General features: G+C 45.5%; 1 protein-coding gene across 1 annotated transcript in view; it reads right to left on the minus strand.

The window, feature by feature from the left end:
- Nucleotides 1-16,494, minus strand: part of LOC311109382 (collectin-12-like) — a 61,890-nt gene extending 45,396 nt beyond the window's left edge. The window contains exons 1-2 of the mRNA XM_084152237.1: nt 16,048-16,494; nt 7,509-7,559 (exon numbers count right to left, since the gene is read on the minus strand). Coding sequence (XP_084008363.1) covers nt 7,509-7,559; nt 16,048-16,054 — 58 coding nt within the window. The 5' untranslated portion in view covers nt 16,055-16,494. The remainder of the gene's footprint in view (nt 1-7,508; nt 7,560-16,047) is intronic.
- Between the last annotated feature and the right edge of the window lie 2,243 nt (nt 16,495-18,737).

The following is an 18,737-nucleotide window of genomic DNA, read 5'->3' on the forward strand; positions in this document are numbered from 1 at the left end:
CACTGAGCTAAAGGGTAGAGCTGCCGCTTTCAAGGAGCGGGACGCTTATAAGAAATCCCGCTATGCCCTCCAACGAACCATCAAACAGGCAAAGCATCAATACAGGACTAAGATTGAATCGTACTACACCGGCTCCAACAATCATCGGATGTAGCAGGGCTTGCAAACTATTACAGACTACAAAGGGAAGCACAGCCACAAGCTGCCCAGTGACATCAGCCTACCAGACGAGCTAAATTACTTCTATGCTCGCTTCGAGGCAAGCAACACTGAAGCATGCATGAGAGCATCAGCTGTTCCGGACGACTGTGTGATCATGCTCTCCGTAGCCGATTTGAGTAAGACCTTTAAACATGTCAACATTCACAAGGCTGCAGGGCCAGACGGATTACCAGGACGTGTACTCTGAGCATGCGCTGACCAACTGGCAAGTGTCTTCACTGACATTTTCAACCTGTCCCTGACTGAGTCTGTAATACCAACATGTTTCAAGCAGACCACCATAGTCCCTGTTCCAAAGGAACCCTATGGTAACCTGCCTAAATGACTACCGACCCGTAGCACTCACATCTGTGGCCATGAAGTGCTTTGAAAGGCTGGTCATGGCTCACATCAACACCATTATCCCAGAAACCCTGGACCCACAAAATTTGCATTCCGCCCCAACAGATCCACAGATGATGTAATCTATATTGCACTCCACACTGCCCTTTCCCACCTGGACAAAAGGAATACCTATGTGAGAATGATATTCATTGACTACAGCTCAGCGTTCAACACCAGAGTGCCATCAAAGCTCATCACTAAGCTAAGGACCCTGGGACTAAACACCTCCCTCTGCAACTGGATCCTGGACTACCTGACGGGCCGCCCCCAGGTGGTAAGGGTAGGTAACAACACATCTGCTACGCTGAACCTCAACATGGGGGCCCCTCAGGGGTACGTGCTCAGTCCCCTCCTGAGAGGACCGAGCACGCCCCCATTCTCATCGACGGGGATGTAGTGGAACAGGTTGAGAGCTTCAAGTTCCTTGGTGTCCACATCACCAACAAACTATCATGGTCCAAACATACCGAGACAGTCGTGTAGAGGGCACGACAAAGCCTATTCCCCCTCAGGACACTAAAAAGATTTGGCATGGGTCCTCATATCCTCAAAAAGTTATACAGCTGCACCTTCCAGAGCATCCTGACTGGTTGCATCACTGCCTGGTATGGCAACTACTCTGCCTTCAACCGCAAGGCACAACAGAGGGTAGTGCGTGGGGCCCAGTACATCACTGGGGCCAAGCTTCCTGCCATCCAGGACCTCTATACCAGGCGGTGTCAGAGGAAGGCCCTAAAAATTGTCAAAGACACCAGCCACCCTAGTCATAGACTGTTCTCTCTGCTACCACACGGCAAGCGGTACCGGAGCGCCAAGTCTAGGTCCAAATGGCTTCTTAACAGCTTCTACCCGCAAGCCATAAGACTCCTGAACAGCTAATCAAATGGCTACCCAGACTATTTGCATTGTTCCCCCCCCACCCCACCCCACCCCTCTTTTACGCTGCTGCTCCTCTCTGTTTATTATCTATGCATAGTCACTTTAACTCTACCTACATGTTCATATTACCTCAATTACCTCGACTAACCGGTGCCCCCGCACATTGACTCTGTACCAGTACCCCCTGTATATAGCCTCGCTATTGTTATTTTACTGCTGCTCTTTAATTATTTGTTATTTTTATTTTTTAGTTATCTATTTTTTACCTAACACCTATTTTTCTTAAAACTGCATTGTTGGTAAAGGGCTTGTAAGTAAGCATTTCACTGTAAGGTTGTATTCGGCGCATGTGACAAATAACATTTGATTTGATTTGATTTGGTTCAGATAGTTCTGGGAGATTCCAAATCGATAGGAGTAAATTATGACTGTCTGAGATGGGCCTGTCTGGAGTCACTGTCTGAGAGCATATATGTCTGTGAGAGTGAATGGATGAGAAAGAAAGACAAAGTATGGAATGCAAGAATATTAACAACATTTTATAGGTCGCTTTAGTGCTCTTTAGCCAATGAAGGAACACAGTCACCACATCAGTGTCCAGATCATTCTCTCTGTCTCTCCCCCATCCTTCTTTCTCTATCCCATCCCTTTGTTTCGCCATGGGTGTATGATTCTCCCTAACCAGTGCAGGAAAGACTTGTGTATCCTGAATGTGGCTCCATGAGAGCATCAGCCGCAGCTTCTTACTCGTGTTGGTCTATACTCTCAGTGGGACCTGTCTGCTCCCTGGAAAGAGAAAGGCATACGTAAGCCACGCTACAATGTTTCTCTCTGAGCCGGAGATGTGAAATGAAGATGTTGTCCTGGTTTTAAAATGTAATGTTTCATGATTTTTATCTCCTTCTTCCTTCTGTTCTCTCCCTCCGTCTCTTTTCTCTCAGGTCTGCAAGAATGTTTTACAATGTTGAACTTCAGGTCTGTAGCCATGTCCCTGGGGGACTTCCATAAGTACTTTCCCTTCCCATACAGAGGTGGTTGACCGGATGCCGTCACAGGGTCACCCGTTCAGGTCAGGTTAAGTGTGTGTGGGTAATGCCATCACAGGTCAATCCTGTATGCTAGTTTCAGAGACTCATAGTCTGACTACGCAAAACTGATGTTTTGTGAAAACGGTTGATTTAAAATGTGTTTTAAGATGTGGTGATTACAGTGGTTATTACTGGTAATTACACTGAGGGTTTGACTATGAACCGGCCAGTTGAAACATTGGTCATCTAGGATCTTTGTTATGTTACAGGGTTATCCTCATTTCACTGAATAATATTTACTGATAACATTACTCATAGGGAAAGTGACAATGGGGGCATGGTTGTGCAATATTTTTGTAATGCAATGAACATCATTAGAATATAGCCATCTCCAAACTACCTGAATAGAACCAACGTGCAATCAAACTGTATTACAGGCCAAAAGCATGCAAATTAAAAGCGAAAGGAAAAGACAGGGAAGGAGAGAAAATGAACATATCCCTCTCCCTCTACTCCCTATATAGCCCAAACAAACCTCTCAAAGGCAGAAAGTGTGGTAAGCACATTTAAGACATTCCTTCACAACAATAATGTGTCATCAAAACCATAGGCTCTTAACAGAGAGAGCGCAATATGGGGACTGTGGTGTGTTACTGCAATACCCCAACTTCAGTAACAGAAGAACCACATCAAAGTGCATTCCACTCCTTCATAGTGTTGCCTAACATGACATAGCACCGGCAGATAATTAATGACACAGCTTCATTAATTGGGATCAGTGAGAAAGATCCAGTGGCATATTGTGTCTCATTCAATGTCAATGTCATTCGATATTGAATTAACTTATTTTCCCACCTCACCAAGCATGGGGCTGGGACACTCATAAACGTTACGTGGTGGGTGAGGATAGGAAGAGGGTGAGTCAGAGGGGTGAGGCTGGGTAGGGGGAGGGTTGTGTGAGGTGCGTCCCATGCCAGCCAAACCCATTGGAGCGAAACCACCAGTACGGCTGGTTATGCTGCTGCTGTTAACACAGCTGGGCCCAGGCCTGACTCCAGCACCACACCGCACCGCTCTCCTGGAATATACCTGGCTGTGCAGACCGGGAGTGAAACCATAACAAGTGCAGGAAACTGATCAGCACACTCTGGGTTTAACGCCGTCCGCAGAATGCCTGGCCTGACTCCCCAAACCCAGATGTGTGGGAGAAGCAGAAGAAGTCTGCATCTAAATGGCACCCTATTCCCTTTATAGTGTACTATATAGGGAATAGGGTGCCATTTGGGACTCAACTGAAGAGAAACCCTCAAACCTATTCCTCAAACCTCAAGCCCCAGATCTCAGGAGTCCACCCACCATGACAACAATTACTTCTCTACATGTGCTCCTCTGACTGTTCCAAGCCTCTACCTGGACTGTAGACACACATGAAAGCCCTCCAATGAAAAGTAATACTGAGCTCACTCATCCACATTACTAGTTGGCAGCAGAAGATATGAAGGTAATGATGCCCAGGTTGGTGGTTGAAGTCCAAGATGGATGACGGCTCCTCAGGCCCATGACAGATCCTCCTTTATCCCAGCTTTAAAAGGGGCTGTGGGGGTTTGGCCGAATAGCAGAGTCCACTTTTTTTCCTCCTTCTAATGGCCTTCCTATGTTAACCCCCCCCCAGAAAAAAAAACATGTCAGAAATCTTGAGGACTGGGGAGGTAATTTTGAGTTGGCTTCAAATTGGCAGAGGAGAGACTGATGGGAATACCATATGAATTCACTCAGCCCATATGTGCTGGGGTGTGTGTGAGAGAGAGAGAGAGAGAGAGAGAGAGAGAGAGAGAGAGAGAGAGAGAGAGAGAGAGAGAGAGAGAGAGAGAGAGAGAGAGAGAGAGAGAGAGAGAGAGAGAGAGAGAGAGAGAGAGAGAGAGAGAGAGAGAGAGAGAAAGATGGTAAAAGGAGAAACAGTGAAACAGGACTATATCTGTTGAATATGTATCTGTGCGTAAACCAAAGGCCATATCCGCTCAGCTTCTTCTGACGCTCAGCGAGAAAGAGACAGAGAGAGAGTTAAATGGTTATCCGGGTGACTCCGCACATATGTCACCAATTGGGTCAAGACTCCACCAAAAGCACATAAACACATTTCAACATGTGGTCACAAAGTGTTAGTGGGACATGTGTGTTGATATTACACCTTCTAGCGTTTAATACCACGATCCCAAGGTCTTCGTGCTGGAAAGAACGCCTGAGGTAAGCCTGAGTTCACTCTGCTCTCTCTCACTCTGAAATACAGCCATCTTGTCCTGCGAGAGTTGGGATACACTGAGAAAAAGTGTTTGGCTCGATGCTCTGCGAATTCTCTACCTGCCTTACGGATCAGCCTGCTTTTCATAAGAACACTGGAACTACTAGCGCCAGCCACAGTCCCAAAATGTCTGGAATTCCCTAAGCGAGGTTAAACGGAAGGAGATACTGGAGGAGGAACATCTGATAAACAACTTGAGAACAGAAGAACTTTCATAACCATCCCTTTCATTTTCAGTAAGACATCGTATTTTAAAATAACCCCTAAAACTGCCACATCTACATGACACTAATAGTCAAGATCAGGATTGTCCTAAAATAACGTTACCAAAATTTTCCATATTTACAGTAACACCACCCCTCATCCCCACCTCTGGCCCTATGATTTTGAGGACAATGTCCCTAGTATCACCAGTACAGCAGTGACAGTTTAGACAGTATAGAATCATAGCTGAAAACACAAAAGTCTGTGTCTTTCGGCCAAACACCGGGGTAAAGTCTTATAGTAAAACGCCCTATGCTGGTTGAGACACCTCGACACCCCTCTCCATTGAGCCTCTATGGCGGCATCTCTACACAGGGGGCACTGGTTCCATGTAGCAGTGAACAACATTTTCATTAAAACACATTGCGCTACGGGGCCTTAATAATACAGTAGGCATAAAGAAAAAGAAATGGTTCATAGTTTAAAGGTTACAAACGTTGCACTTAAAAAAACGAGGCTATTCACTTTGTCATGATCCTCACGTAGATAGTTCTCTTGCACAATAACAACTCCAGAGGGAGGAGGCGGGGCCTATAAGAGCAGGCCAACAGCTGCCGTTGTCTGCGTTTGAAATAGAACCCTATTCCCTATAAAGTGCACTACTTTTGACCAGGGCCAGGGCAGACATAGTCCTCCCAGGGCCAAGAACAGAACCCCCTCCCTGGCTAGGCTGCACAGAGTTCAGCAGCTCCTCTCCTCCGCCAGGCTCTTCTCTGTTCTTACGCTTGCCTTCCACATGTTAATAAACAAAGCTGGCCTTGACGGTTTGGCCTTGTTCCCTTAGAACTCTAATCTAGTCCGGATGTGTCCAAAATGGCACCCTATTCACTTTCATAAGGCTCCGGTGAAAGGGAGTGCACTATATAAGGAATAGGGCGCCATTTGGGACGCAGGCCATGAGTGGAGGGCTGGCGGCTCGCCGCGCAGGGCGCTCACACGAAGACAAACAGGATGCTTCCTCTCGGGTGACACTGTGATGATAGAGATTGTGGTAAAGCACAGTTTGAGTTTGTCTCCGCTGGTGCTGGGGTAAACATCGGGGACCACTCCCTCCATCCCTTCATCCCTCCATCCCTCCATCCTCACTGATGGACTGAGTCATTCTGGATTGGAGAAACTCTCCAGAGAGAGAGAAAGTGACAGAGAGGCTCCCAAATCCCTCCTTGGATCAACAGTACAATGGTGCAGTACTCTCTCTCTCGTTCTCTCTCTCTCCATCCCAGGAGATGTGTTTCTCTCTCTCTCTCCATCCCAGGAGGTGTGTTTCTCTCTCTCTCTCCATCCCAGGAGGTGTGTTTCTCTCTCTCTCTCCATCCCAGGAGATGTGTTTCTCTCTCTCTCTCCATCCCAGGAGGTGTGTTTCTCTCTCTCTCTCCATCCCAGGAGGTGTGTTTATCTCTCTCTCCATCCCAGGAGGTGTGTTTCTCTCTCTCTCTCCATCCCAGGAGGTGTGTTTATCTCTCTCTCCATCCCAGGAGGTGTGTTTCTCTCTCTCTCTCTCCATCCCAGGAGGTGTGTTTCTCTCTCTCTCTCTCTCCATCCCAGGAGGTGTGTTTCTCTCTCTCTCTCTCTCCATCCCAGGAGGTGTGTTTCTCTCTCTCTCTCCATACCAGGAGGTGTGTTTATCTCTCTCTCTATCCCAGGAGGTGTCTCTCTCTCTCTCTCCATCCCAGGAGGTGTGTTTCTCTCTCTCTCCATCCCAGGAGGTGTGTTTCTCTCTCTCTCTATCCCAGGAGGTGTCTCTCTCTCTCTCTCCATCCCAGGAGGTGTGTTTCTCTCTCTCTCTCCATCCCAGGAGGTGTGTTTCTCTCTCTCTCTATCCCAGGAGGTGTCTCTCTCTCTCTCTCCATCCCAGGAGGTGTGTTTCTCTCTCTCTCTCCATCCCAGGAGGTGTGTTTCTCTCTCTCTCCATCCCAGGAGGTGTGTTTCTGTCTTTCCCTTTTCTTCTCTTTCACTCTCTCTCTTTGTCTGTGTGTTTATGTGAGTTTGAGAGTGTGAGTGTGCACATACATGTGTGTGTGTGTGTGTGTGTGTGTATGCATATCTATCAGTGAATGAGTGTATGTGTTTATGAACTGGTGACCTCCTGACCCCACCAAACTGTGAGTGCTGCTTTTGGACCGGTGGTACGGGCTAAACCGCACAGGCTGTCACCCAGAATAAGCTGTTATGTTTAACCCTGCACGGTCCCAAAGGCAGTGGGGAGACACGGCTCATACTGCCTTGTGTCTATCCTGACATGTACACACATGACTACGTCCCAAATGGGACCCTACATTATTCCCTATATAATGGCACTACTTTTGATCAGGGCCCATAGAGAATATGGTCCATTTAGGACGCATGGAAAGTATCACTTGATTGTGATGAGGAAGATTGATATTTATCTCAGTTGGGAGTAAAGAGAGTAAAGAGAGTTGTGTTGTACTCACCGAACCGCTTGTATCCAAAAGACTGTACTTCCTCCTCGTCTGCAAAATCGTCTGTAGGAATGACAACAGATACACATACAGTTGAAGTTGGAAGTTTACATACACCTTAGCCAAATACATTTAAACTAAGTTTTTCACAATTCCTGACATTTAATCCTAGTAAGAATTCCCTGTTTTAGGTCAGTTAGGATTACCACTTTATTTTAAGAATGTGAAATGTCAGAATAATAGTAGAGATAATGATATATTTCAGCTTTTAGTTATTTCATCACATTCCCAGTGGGTCAGAAGTTTACATACACTCAATTTGTATTTGGTAGCATTGCCTTTAAATTGTTTAACTTGGGTCAAATATTTTGGGTAGCCTTCCACAAGCTTCCCACAATAAGTTGGGTGAATTTTGGCCCATTCCTCCTGACAGAGCTGGTGTAACTGAGTCAGGTTTATAGACCTTGCTTGCACACGCTTTTTCAGTTCTGCCCACACATTTTCTATAGGATTGAGGTCAGGGCTTCGTGATGGCCACTCCAATACCTTTACTTTTTGTCCTTAAGCCATTTTGCCACAACTTTGGAAGTATGCTTGGGGTCATTGTCCATTTGGAAGACCCATTTGCGACCAAGCTTTAACTTCCTGACTGATGTCTTGAGATGTTGCTTCAATATATCCACGTAATTTCCCTTCCTCATAATGATGCTGCCACCCCCGTGCTTCACGGTTGGGATGGTGTTCTTCGGCTTGCAAGCGTCCCCCTTTTTCCTCCAAACATAACAATGGTCATTATGGCCAAACAGTTCTATTTTTGTTGCATCAGACCAGAAGAAAAGTACGATCTTTGTCCCCATGTGCAGTTGCAAAACGTAGTCTGGCTTTTTATGGCGGTTTTGGAGCAGTGGCTTCTTCCTTGCTGAGTGGCCTTTCAGGTTATGTCGATATAGCACTCGTTTTACTCTGGATATAGATACTTTTGTACCTGTTTCCTCCAGCATCTTCACAAGGTCCTTTGCTGTTGTTTTGAGATTGATTTGCACCAACGTACGTTCATCTCTGGAGAAAGAACGCGTCTCCTTCCTGAGCGGTATGACGGCTGCGTGGTCCCATGGTGTTTATACTTGCGTACTATTGTTTGTACAGATGAACGTGGTACCTTCAGGCGTTTGGAAATTGCTCCCAAGGATGAACCAGACTTGCGGAGGTCTACACATTTTTTTCTGAGGTCTTGGCTGATTTCTTTTGATTTTCCCATGATGTCAAGCAAAGAGCCACTGAGTTTGAAGGTAGGCCTTGAAATACATCCACAGGTACACCTCCAATTGACTCAAATTATGTCAATTAGCCTATCAGTAGCTTCTAAAGCCATGACATCATTTTCTGGAATTTTCCAAGCTGTTTAAAGGCACAGTCAACTTAGTGTATGTAAACTTCTGACCCACTGGAATTATGATACCGTGAATTATAATTATATCTGTAAACAATTGTTGGAAAAATGTATTGTGTCATGCACAATGTAGATGTCCTAACCGACTTGCCAAAACTATAGTTATACATTTGTGGAGTGGTTGAAAAATGAGTTTTAATGACTCCAACCTAAGTGTTTGGAAACTTCCGACTTCAACTGTAAGTGTTAGCATGAGGTCCAAGAGAAAAACCACACACAAGCACGGCAACAAATGAACAGCATATACTCCATTGGTTCCAGAACAAATACACTGGATATTTATCTAGAATATATTGCCGCAGTCACACCCTGATATCAACTGCATGGAGTAATAAGCATATCATGAAACCTTCGTACACTCTACAGTGAGGGAAATAAGTATTTGACCCCCTCTCAATCAGAAAGATTTCTGGCTCCCAGGTGTCTTTTATACAGGTAACGAGCTGAGATTAGGAGCACACTCTTAAAGGGAGTGCTCCTAATCTCAGCTTGTTACCTGTATAAAAGACACCTGTCCACAGAAGCAATCAATCAATCAGATTCCAAACTCTCCATAATGGCCAAGACCAAAGAGCTCTCCAAGGATGTCGGATGTCAGGGACAAGATTGTAGTCCTACACAAGGCTGGAATGGGCTACAAGACCATCGCCAAGCAGCTTGGTGAGAAGGTGACAACAGTTGGTGCGTTTATTCGCAAATGGAAGAAACACAAAATAACTGTCAATCTCCCCCGGCCTGGGGCTCCATGCAAGATCTCACCTCGTGGAGTTGCAATGATCATGAGAACGGTGAGGAATCAGTCCAGAACTACACGGGAGGATCTTGTCAATGATCTCAAGGCAGCTGGGACCATAGTCACCAAGAAAACAATTGGTAACACACTACGCCGTGAAGGACTGAAATCCTGCAGCGCCCGCAAGGTCCCCCTGCTCAAGAAAGCACATATACAGGGCCGTCTGAAGTTTGCCAATGAACATCTGAATGATTCAGAGGAGAACTGGGTGAAAGTGTTGTGGTCAGATGGGATCAAAATCGAGCTCTTTGGCATCAACTCAACTCGCCGTGTTTGGAGGAGGAGGAATGCTGCCTATGACCCCAAGAACACCATCCTCATCGTCAAACATGGAGGTGGAAACACTATGCTAAGGGGGTGTTTTTATGCTAAGGACACAGGACAACTTCACCACATCAAAGGGACGATGGACGGGGCCATGTACTGTCAAATCTTGGGTGAGAACCTCCTTCCCTCAGCCAGGGCATTGAAAATGGGTCGTGGATGGGTATTCCAGCATGACAATGACCCAAAACACACGGCCAAGGCAACAAAGGAGTGGTTCAAGAAGAAGCACATTAAGGTCCTGGAGTGGCCTAGCCAGTCTCCAGACCTTAATCCCATAGAAAATATGTGGAGGGAGCTGAAGGTTCGAGTTGCCAAACGTCAGCCTCGAAACCTTAATGACTTGGAGAAGATCTGCAAAGAGGAGTGGAACAAAATCCCTCCTGAGATGTGTGCAAACCTGGTGGCCAACTACAAGAAATGTCTGACCTCTGTGATTGCCAACAAGGGTTTTGCCACCAAGTACTAAATCATGTTTTGCAGAGGGGTCAAATACTTATTTCCCTCATTAAGATGCAAATACATTTATAACATTTTTGACATGTGTTTTTCTGGATTTTTTTGTTGTTATTCTGTCTCTCACTGTTCAAATAAACCTACCATTAAAATTATAGACTGATCATGTCTTTGTCAGTGGGCAAACGTACAAAATCAGCAGGGGATCAAATACTTTTTTCCCTCACTGTATGTCTACATCCCAAATGGCACCCTATACTCTATATAGTGCACTACTTTTGACCAAAGTCCTATAAGGAATAGGGTACCATTTGGGATGCAGGCTGTATATCAACTTCCCAGCCACCATAGTTAATGATATCTCATTGTACTGCAGGAGGAATGAGTACCCCACCTCACCCCCACCTCAGCAGAAGTCAGGACAGAATGTTCTCCCCACAACTGTTCTGTTACTACTCTGGTTGAGAGACCTTATTATATAAATCAAGCATTTAAAGCCTCAACTATCACACAACAAAAAAATCACAAGATCCTGAAGGGACTTTTTCCATAATTATTGGCACCCTTGATAAAAATGAACATAAAATAATGTATAAAACAAATAATACAAATACTGAGCTATAAAAAAGGGAAATTATATTATTTTATACTAATACAATTGCTCAGAGAAATAGATTTTGGTTAACAAGTAATTTTTATAAAAAAACTAAAAAAAGATAGGTGTCAAAATTATTGGCACCCTGTTTTCAATTCTCTAACAAACTCCTGTGTGAGGATAAAGATACGGAGCATTTTTCTAAAATAATTTATGAGTTTGGAGTACATGTTGGGAGGGATCTTAGACCATTCCTTCATACAGAATCTTTCCAGATCCTTGATATCCATCCGCTCTTACGGACTGCCATTTTCAATTCAAACCACATGTTTTCAATGGGGTTCAAGTCTGGAGACTGAGACTCTTATGGACTGCCCTCTTCAATTAAAACCACCGTTTTTCAATGGGGTTCAATTCCAGAGACTTAGATGGCCATTGCAAAATGTTGATTTTGTGGTCAATTAACAATTTCTTTGTTTGTTTCATTTCTTTCAACACCAAACCCACCACTGGTGTGCATGGCAAAATAGCTTTATTTCCATGTCATCTGACAATAGCACCGCCTGGAGTTTGATAAACGGCATTGGCACTTGGATTGGAACCGGTGCTATGGTCACGCACACCAGTGGTGGGTTTGGTGTTGAAAAACAGAAGCATATGCAGAAAAGTACCTCATACCTACAGTTAAATATGGAGGTGGATCTTTGATGTTATGGGGCTATTTTGCTTCCACTGGTCCTGGGGCCCTTGTTATGGTCAACGGCATCCTGAACTTTAGCAAGTACCAGGACATTTTAGCCCAAAACCTGGTTGCCTCCGACAGGAGGCTGACACTTGGCCACAAGTGGATTTTCCAGCAAGACAATAACCCCAAGGACGAATCAAAATCCATAAAGAAATGGTTATTTGATCACAAAATCAACATTAGGGCTCTGGGCAAATGTAGTGCACTATAGCGAATAGGGTGCCATTTGAGACACAACCTAGGTAGCAAAATGGATGCAGGACACCAACAGGCACTTGTGGCAGCCAGGATACTACACAAATGCCTTTCACTATAGGGAGGGATAAATAAGCCTTACTCAGCACATAGCTTTATCATCATGGTATGTCATGGAGGCTATAACTCCCCATCAAGTGCCTCTCTCTGTGTGGAAAGGAGACAGGAGGACTCAGGCCTGTATAAGCCACAGGCTACGGTTTCTCTGGGTTGTTGACTGTAAACCCTAATTACACTTCGCTACACTACACTAGAACCCAGCGCAGGTCGGCTGCAGAGACAGAAGAACATCACTTATAATGGCTAGCAGATGTACACTTAGAAAACAAAGTGCTATCTAGAACCTAAAAGGGTTATTTGGCTGTCCCTATTGGAGAACCCTTTGAAGAACCCTTTTTGGCTCCAGGTAGAACCCTTTTGGTTCCAGTTAGAACCTTTTTGGGTTCCACGTAAAACCCTTCATCAGAGCGTTCTACATGGAACCCAAAAGGGTTCTACCTGGAACCCAAGAGGGTTCTACCTGGAACCAAAAAGGGTTCTCCTATGTGGACAACCAAATAACCCTTTTGAGGAGATAACACACTGCTTCCATAAATTAAGAGATGCTCACTAACACGAACTCTATGACCCTGGTTGCATCCCAAATGACATCATATACTCTATATAGTGCACCACTGAAAGAGAGCGACCCGGCTCTACGTATTTTACTGGTTTGTGACTCACTGACACCGCCCCCGGTTAGAGGGGAATAAAGCAGCCCAAAAGTTAACACACACAGGAACTTTAATCACACACAGAAGAAGATGAACATGGGTATGTACATGGGTATGTACATCTTCTTCTGTGTGTAATTAAAGTTCCTGTGTGTGTTAACTCTTGGGCTGCTTTATTCCCCTCTAACCGGGGGTGGTGTCAATGAGCCCACACCAGATGTCATTCCCGATCCCCCCTCCGCTGCTGTGGAGTCTGGGGGAGCCCTCTCCCCGGCTCAGGCGGCATAATGTGATTCCAGTAGCATCACCACACGGTAGTGAGTCTATGCTACTGACTGGACCCTGTTCCGCACCACCACCAGATCATCACCAGCCAAAGCTACCCGGCAAGCCATCGCCAGCGGCAGAGAACCTGTCTGACTCTGACTCTCTGCCTGTCCCTGCACTAGGGGACCCTCCTGCAGCACTGGACCTGTCTGCTGCTACCTGGGCCCATGAGGGTACCCAGCCACAGCACTGTCACCATCTACTGACAGTACAGCTTCAGCTGACACAACTACAGCCCTGTGTTCCGTTCTGTTTGTCCAGGATTCCCCTGCCCAGTGTGTACCACCTGACCCAGCTCCAGTCCTGGTCCTGCTGCCGCTGTACTCAACCCCCAACGTGACTGTGGGGGGGGACAACAGACCTCACCGGGGCCGACCACCCAGACTTCACCCCCCAGTGTCCTATCCCAGGGACACTACCTATTCCTGATCTGACCCTGTGTCTACCGTTGGGGCCTGCTCCGGGGCTTGCCCTGGGCCCTCCTCTGGTTCCTGCACTGGGGACTTGCCTGCCTCAGTTGGGGAACCGCCGCCTCCGTGCCTGCTCTCCTCTGCTGGGGTCTGGCCTGCCTCAGTTGGGGAGCCGCCGCCATTGGGCCTGCTCTCCTCCCCGGCCCTGGACACGGGGGCCCTCCCCGCCCCCAGCACCTGACTTGTTACAGTGGGCTGGCCCTACTCCAAAGTGCCACCCTCATGGATGCCTTAAGCCCTCTGTCCCCCGGCAGCTCCTGACCTGCAGCTGATGGAGTGACTGCATGGAATAACTACACAGGGTGGCGGGGAGCACCACTACTGACATTTCGGCAGGGGAATCCTTCCTTTTTGTAAATATGCTGCACATATTTTAGGGGTGGCTGTTACAGAATCCCCCTGCCGAGGGCGCTACAGGACGCTATATCACTGTTTGTGTGAGCATTTGTTTATTTGCTTTTTCGAGCCACGCTGTCTGACTCTCACCCATCACCCTTTCTTCCCCTCAAATGAGAGATCAATATCTCCTCCAGCTCATGGCTTCAGCCAATCGGACAATAGCCATGTGTCTCACCCCTGTGCACGCTCTAGCAATGCAGTCTCTCCAGGTCCTGATTGGCTAGCCAGCCTGACCCACGCTCCCCAACGGAGTAAATATTGCCCGACCTGAACGGTGTTATTCCAGTCTGTGAGTGTGGGTGGACATAACACAGGAACTTTAATCACACACAGAAGAAGATGAACATGGGTATGCACATGGGTATGTACATGGGTATGTTTTCTGTGTTCACGCATCCCATGCGGTGTCAGTGAGTCACAAACCAGTAAAATACGTAGAGCTGGGTCGCTCTCTTTCAACTACTTTTGACTAGTAATGCACTTTATGGGGAAAGGGGTGCCATTTGGGACTCAAACTGTGTCTATGATAGAGAGATGTCCACACACTAAATAAGGAAGGTTCCACAAGGGTTCTTTGGGAAGGGTGATGGTGCAATGTGGAACCATAATGACTCAAAGGACCCTTTGAGCTATTCAATGGTTCTTTACAGTTCCAAAAGGGTTCTTTGATCTTTTAGTGGTAATTTAAATGTAGGGGCGGTGGCTCATTAGAATATTTTTGGGGGAGTGGTTTGCTCACAGCTCTTTTTTTGCAACCATGAGTGAGAGTGTCATTCCAGTTTATATAATGTGTTGTGTTATGCCATTACATGTTGTCTTTGCCTTTGGGAAGTGACAGTGTCTTGTGGAAGATGGTCTTGTGTCAATTGGGAATTGTTGACAAAATCAGTCAGTGGTTCTCAATCTAAATTCTCTCCCAGAGACCCCCAGCTGTTCCAGAGGAAGCTCACTTGATTAAATGTGTCAATTAACACAATAATAAGCCCTATGGAATTTTAACAATATAATACGGCTGACCAGAATAAAAACCCTGCATGGTTCTTCAAAAGGATCTACAAAGAACATTTCAGATTGAGAAAGGTTCTTTATAGAACCACTGTCCATAAAGGTTCCGTGAAGAACAATAAAAAAGGGTTCTATATAGCCCCAATAAGGGTTGTAACCATAGCAGAACCCTTTTTTTTGGTGCTATGTAGAACCTTTGTTAATGGTTCTTTACAGAACCTCAGGAAAGGGTTCTTTATACCTCCATACAGGTTCCATTCAGAACCTTATGAGCATGGTCCTTTATTGAACCTTCAAAAAAGGGTTCTATATAGCACTCAAAGGGGTTCCGCTATGGTTACAAGACAAATAACCCCTATCTGGTACTATTTAGAACCATTATTTTGTATTTGCATATGAATAATCTGTACGATTTGTTCCACTGTTCCTTGATCACTTCTGAATTTGAGAGACAAATGAGATGAGTCCCCATCTATGGTGTTATTAGGTCATGTGTCACAGGGGTAACAAAACGTTGGTGTTCCACAGGGGAGTTAACAGTTTGTTTGTAAAAATGCAATAGGCTACATTAGGTCTATACATGGAATCATACGGAGAGAATCAAATCAAATACGCAATACACTTCCATGCATAAAATATGGTTCAAATCTTCCTTTGAATAACAATTGGGCACACTGTCTTATTGTTAGTACAGGCTAGAACAAAAGCATCACTGATATTCAGTATATCACAAAGGACCTAAAATAACCAAACAAAGACAGTCTCTCAATCAATGTACTACTTTAGAGAATGATGCGACTGGCGGAGAAAGGCCAAGTCATTTCACAACGCAGCTGAATTCCACACAACAGGCACTTAATCTCATCCAGATGTGCAACACTCAGCCCCGCGCACAAATAAGCACGCGCGCACAGATACAGAAAATCGTGAATTTATCGAAATCATTGTTTGGCTACCACTTCAAACTTCTCAAAACTATTTTAAAAGATGAACAGCACCTTGCATAACACATACTGTACCTTTCATGGCGTTGTATAAATCTGTTAAGAGTGCAGAAGAGATGAGAGTCGCTATGTCACTTTTTGCTCATCTCAAAGTTCAGTCCAACCGAGCAGGTTTGAATCAGATCCTGGGAGAACAGCAAACTAAACGCTCGCACAAAAAGTTCAGATCCTCCAATTTCAAAATTTGAGGACTGCACACAACCGTAGTATGTTAATCTCGAACATCCCGTTAGAATCCCATTGTTCTGGATAGAGAAAGTTACATTTCTCCGTATTCGTAATATTTTGTGTAGCGCTGTAAAATACACCCGTGGCTTGTGTTAGGTTATATTAAGTATGTCTCTTTCCAGTGTTCAGCGCTGACCACAATCACAAACTCACAAACATTTTAGAGCCAAAGGAAGTCCCGCGTCTGCAGCCCCGTTCTACACACCACGCACACTCCTCGCTCTCCTTAAAGGTGAGGATGCCTTTCAGCGCAAACTGTGGGACGCCTTGAGGAGTTGATGGCCAGAGATGAGATTAGATTACTGGGTGAAAAATCTGGTACCCATTAAATAACATTTCAAAGGGGTTGGGCAGGGGGGCTAAACCAACGTCACTGGACCTGCCAGCGACTTTAGTGCATTGTGTTTTAGATTTTGCATTCTTTCTCACTTCAAGTAGGATTTTGATAGGCTATTAGACAAAACAGTTGGAATGTTGAATCTCCATCCATGCTCTCTCTTTTATCCCTTACAAAAAAAGATTGCAGTTTTGAAACTGCAGTAAAAGTGCATTAACTGCAGTCGACTGTTCTATTTTGGAAACAGTAATTGCAGCATAACTGCAGTGTACTGCAGTTACACTGCACTCTAACTGCAGTTACACTGCAAAATTACGGCAGTAAAAAAGCTGTGGTATTTTGGACACATTATTTGCGGCATACTGCAGTTATACTGCACTATGACTGCAATATTTTTTCGTAAGGGATGAAGTTGGAAAATGTCTCCACTACTACCAATGACTATTATCACAATTGGGAGAAGTTATCACAGCTGGGGATGTGGAATGCCAAACCATTTCATTCAGCCTAATGGGAACCCAAGCACAGAACATGCCCTCTCTGGTTTGTGGCCCCTGAAACCTCTTTGCCCTGCAGATGCAGTCCACTGATCAAAGACACATGGTCTTCTCAGGCTAATTAGGACATCAAGGCAATATGACCCCCTTTTATCTTATCTTAAAGCCACATGTTTTACTGAGTGTCAATGGGATACTAAACACAAAAGCGTTTCTGGTTGTTGTCTAAAACGTCCCAAAATAATAGACAGTCATCTACGTTTGGCGCTTAAGTCCACATTGAACAAAGCATTTAGTGTGTTTGTGTGTGTGTGTTTGTGTGTCTGTGTGTGTGCATGTGTGTGTGCAGTATGCTCCCTTGGTGTTCGCCCTCCAGTTGATCCTCTGGTACGCACTCAATCGCAATCTGATTCTACAAACAGATCGATCTCAGAAAAAAACAGGTGAGGTTGACTCGACTCTGAGCCCTGTAGTAGTCAAAAGTAGTGCACTATATAGGGAATAGGGTGACATTTGGGACTCAACCTTCTTCTCTTTGGATAACAGAGCCCATAACCCAGCCTAACCCAGGCTCAGTGTTAAGGGCCTGGGTTATGACACAGTCCGGAGTATCAGGTTCCAGACCTGTTTGAAATGATTTTAGGGGTCATCCAGTGTTTATCTTATGGCTGCAAAACTGTTATTTTACTATCGGCCATAATTGGAGCAGCAGGCTGGTATTAAGGCCCAGGTAAAGATCAGAGTGGCAGGTAGTCTGTAGACCAGACTCCTGATGGGCCTCATTCAGAGGTTGGGACCTCATTTGCTGGGTCAGGGCTCTTAGCAGTACAGAGGGTTCATATTAACCAGGCTAGAGATAGATACCACATAGGCGCTACAAGTTCCACATTCTTCAGTAAGTTAGTCAAGGAACGTGCTCTAACGCCCCTGGACCAGCGCTAGATATTCACATGATCAGAATGATCTAAATATGGTCAAAAGGTGAATGGCAAACAATACAACAACACATAGACCAACTCACACAGAAACACACACACAGAGCACAGAGGTGCTGCATGCATGGTGGCTATTATGGGGCCTGAGTGAAAGGAGGTTCCCTTTCAGCAGGTCACTTGGTATAACATACTATGGTGTGTCAACGACCAATCATATACACCTGAAAAAAATTGAAATTACACCCAACGGGTCAGTGGATGCTGAGCTATTGGTGGGGAGAGAGTACTCGTCCCCCTAGATGTTGCAAGTTTGGGTCCTGGTATCGGTTTTTGTGTTAGCTAAAAGCGAACTACTTTCTGCTCTGCTTGTGTAGCTAATGCTTCCTTGCTTGAGTAAGATGGCCAGTAGTAAGAGTAAGTTCAAAAAGGCTAACCAGCTGAATTTGAACCTCTGACCGTGCCCTAGGCCATGTGGTTTCACAATGAAAATTAAAGATACTCACAAGTGCTGTCCTGTTTGCCTGGGGTGGAAACACGCTGAGAAGGCTTTGGCTTGGACCAGTTTGTGTGACCATTGTCTCCGGCTGGGTTTAACTTCCGTTGGGCGTCGGGCTGACTTTGTAAGAAATATTGGGGCTGCTGGCAAAGGTCTTCCAGTGAAGCGACCTCAGGAATGGGGTTGTCTGAGGCCGGGCGAGAGCAGCAGCA

The sequence above is a fragment of the Coregonus lavaretus genome (assembly GCF_964263955.1).
Source record: "Coregonus lavaretus genome assembly, chromosome: 34".
Classification (NCBI taxonomy): domain Eukaryota; kingdom Metazoa; phylum Chordata; class Actinopteri; order Salmoniformes; family Salmonidae; genus Coregonus; species Coregonus lavaretus.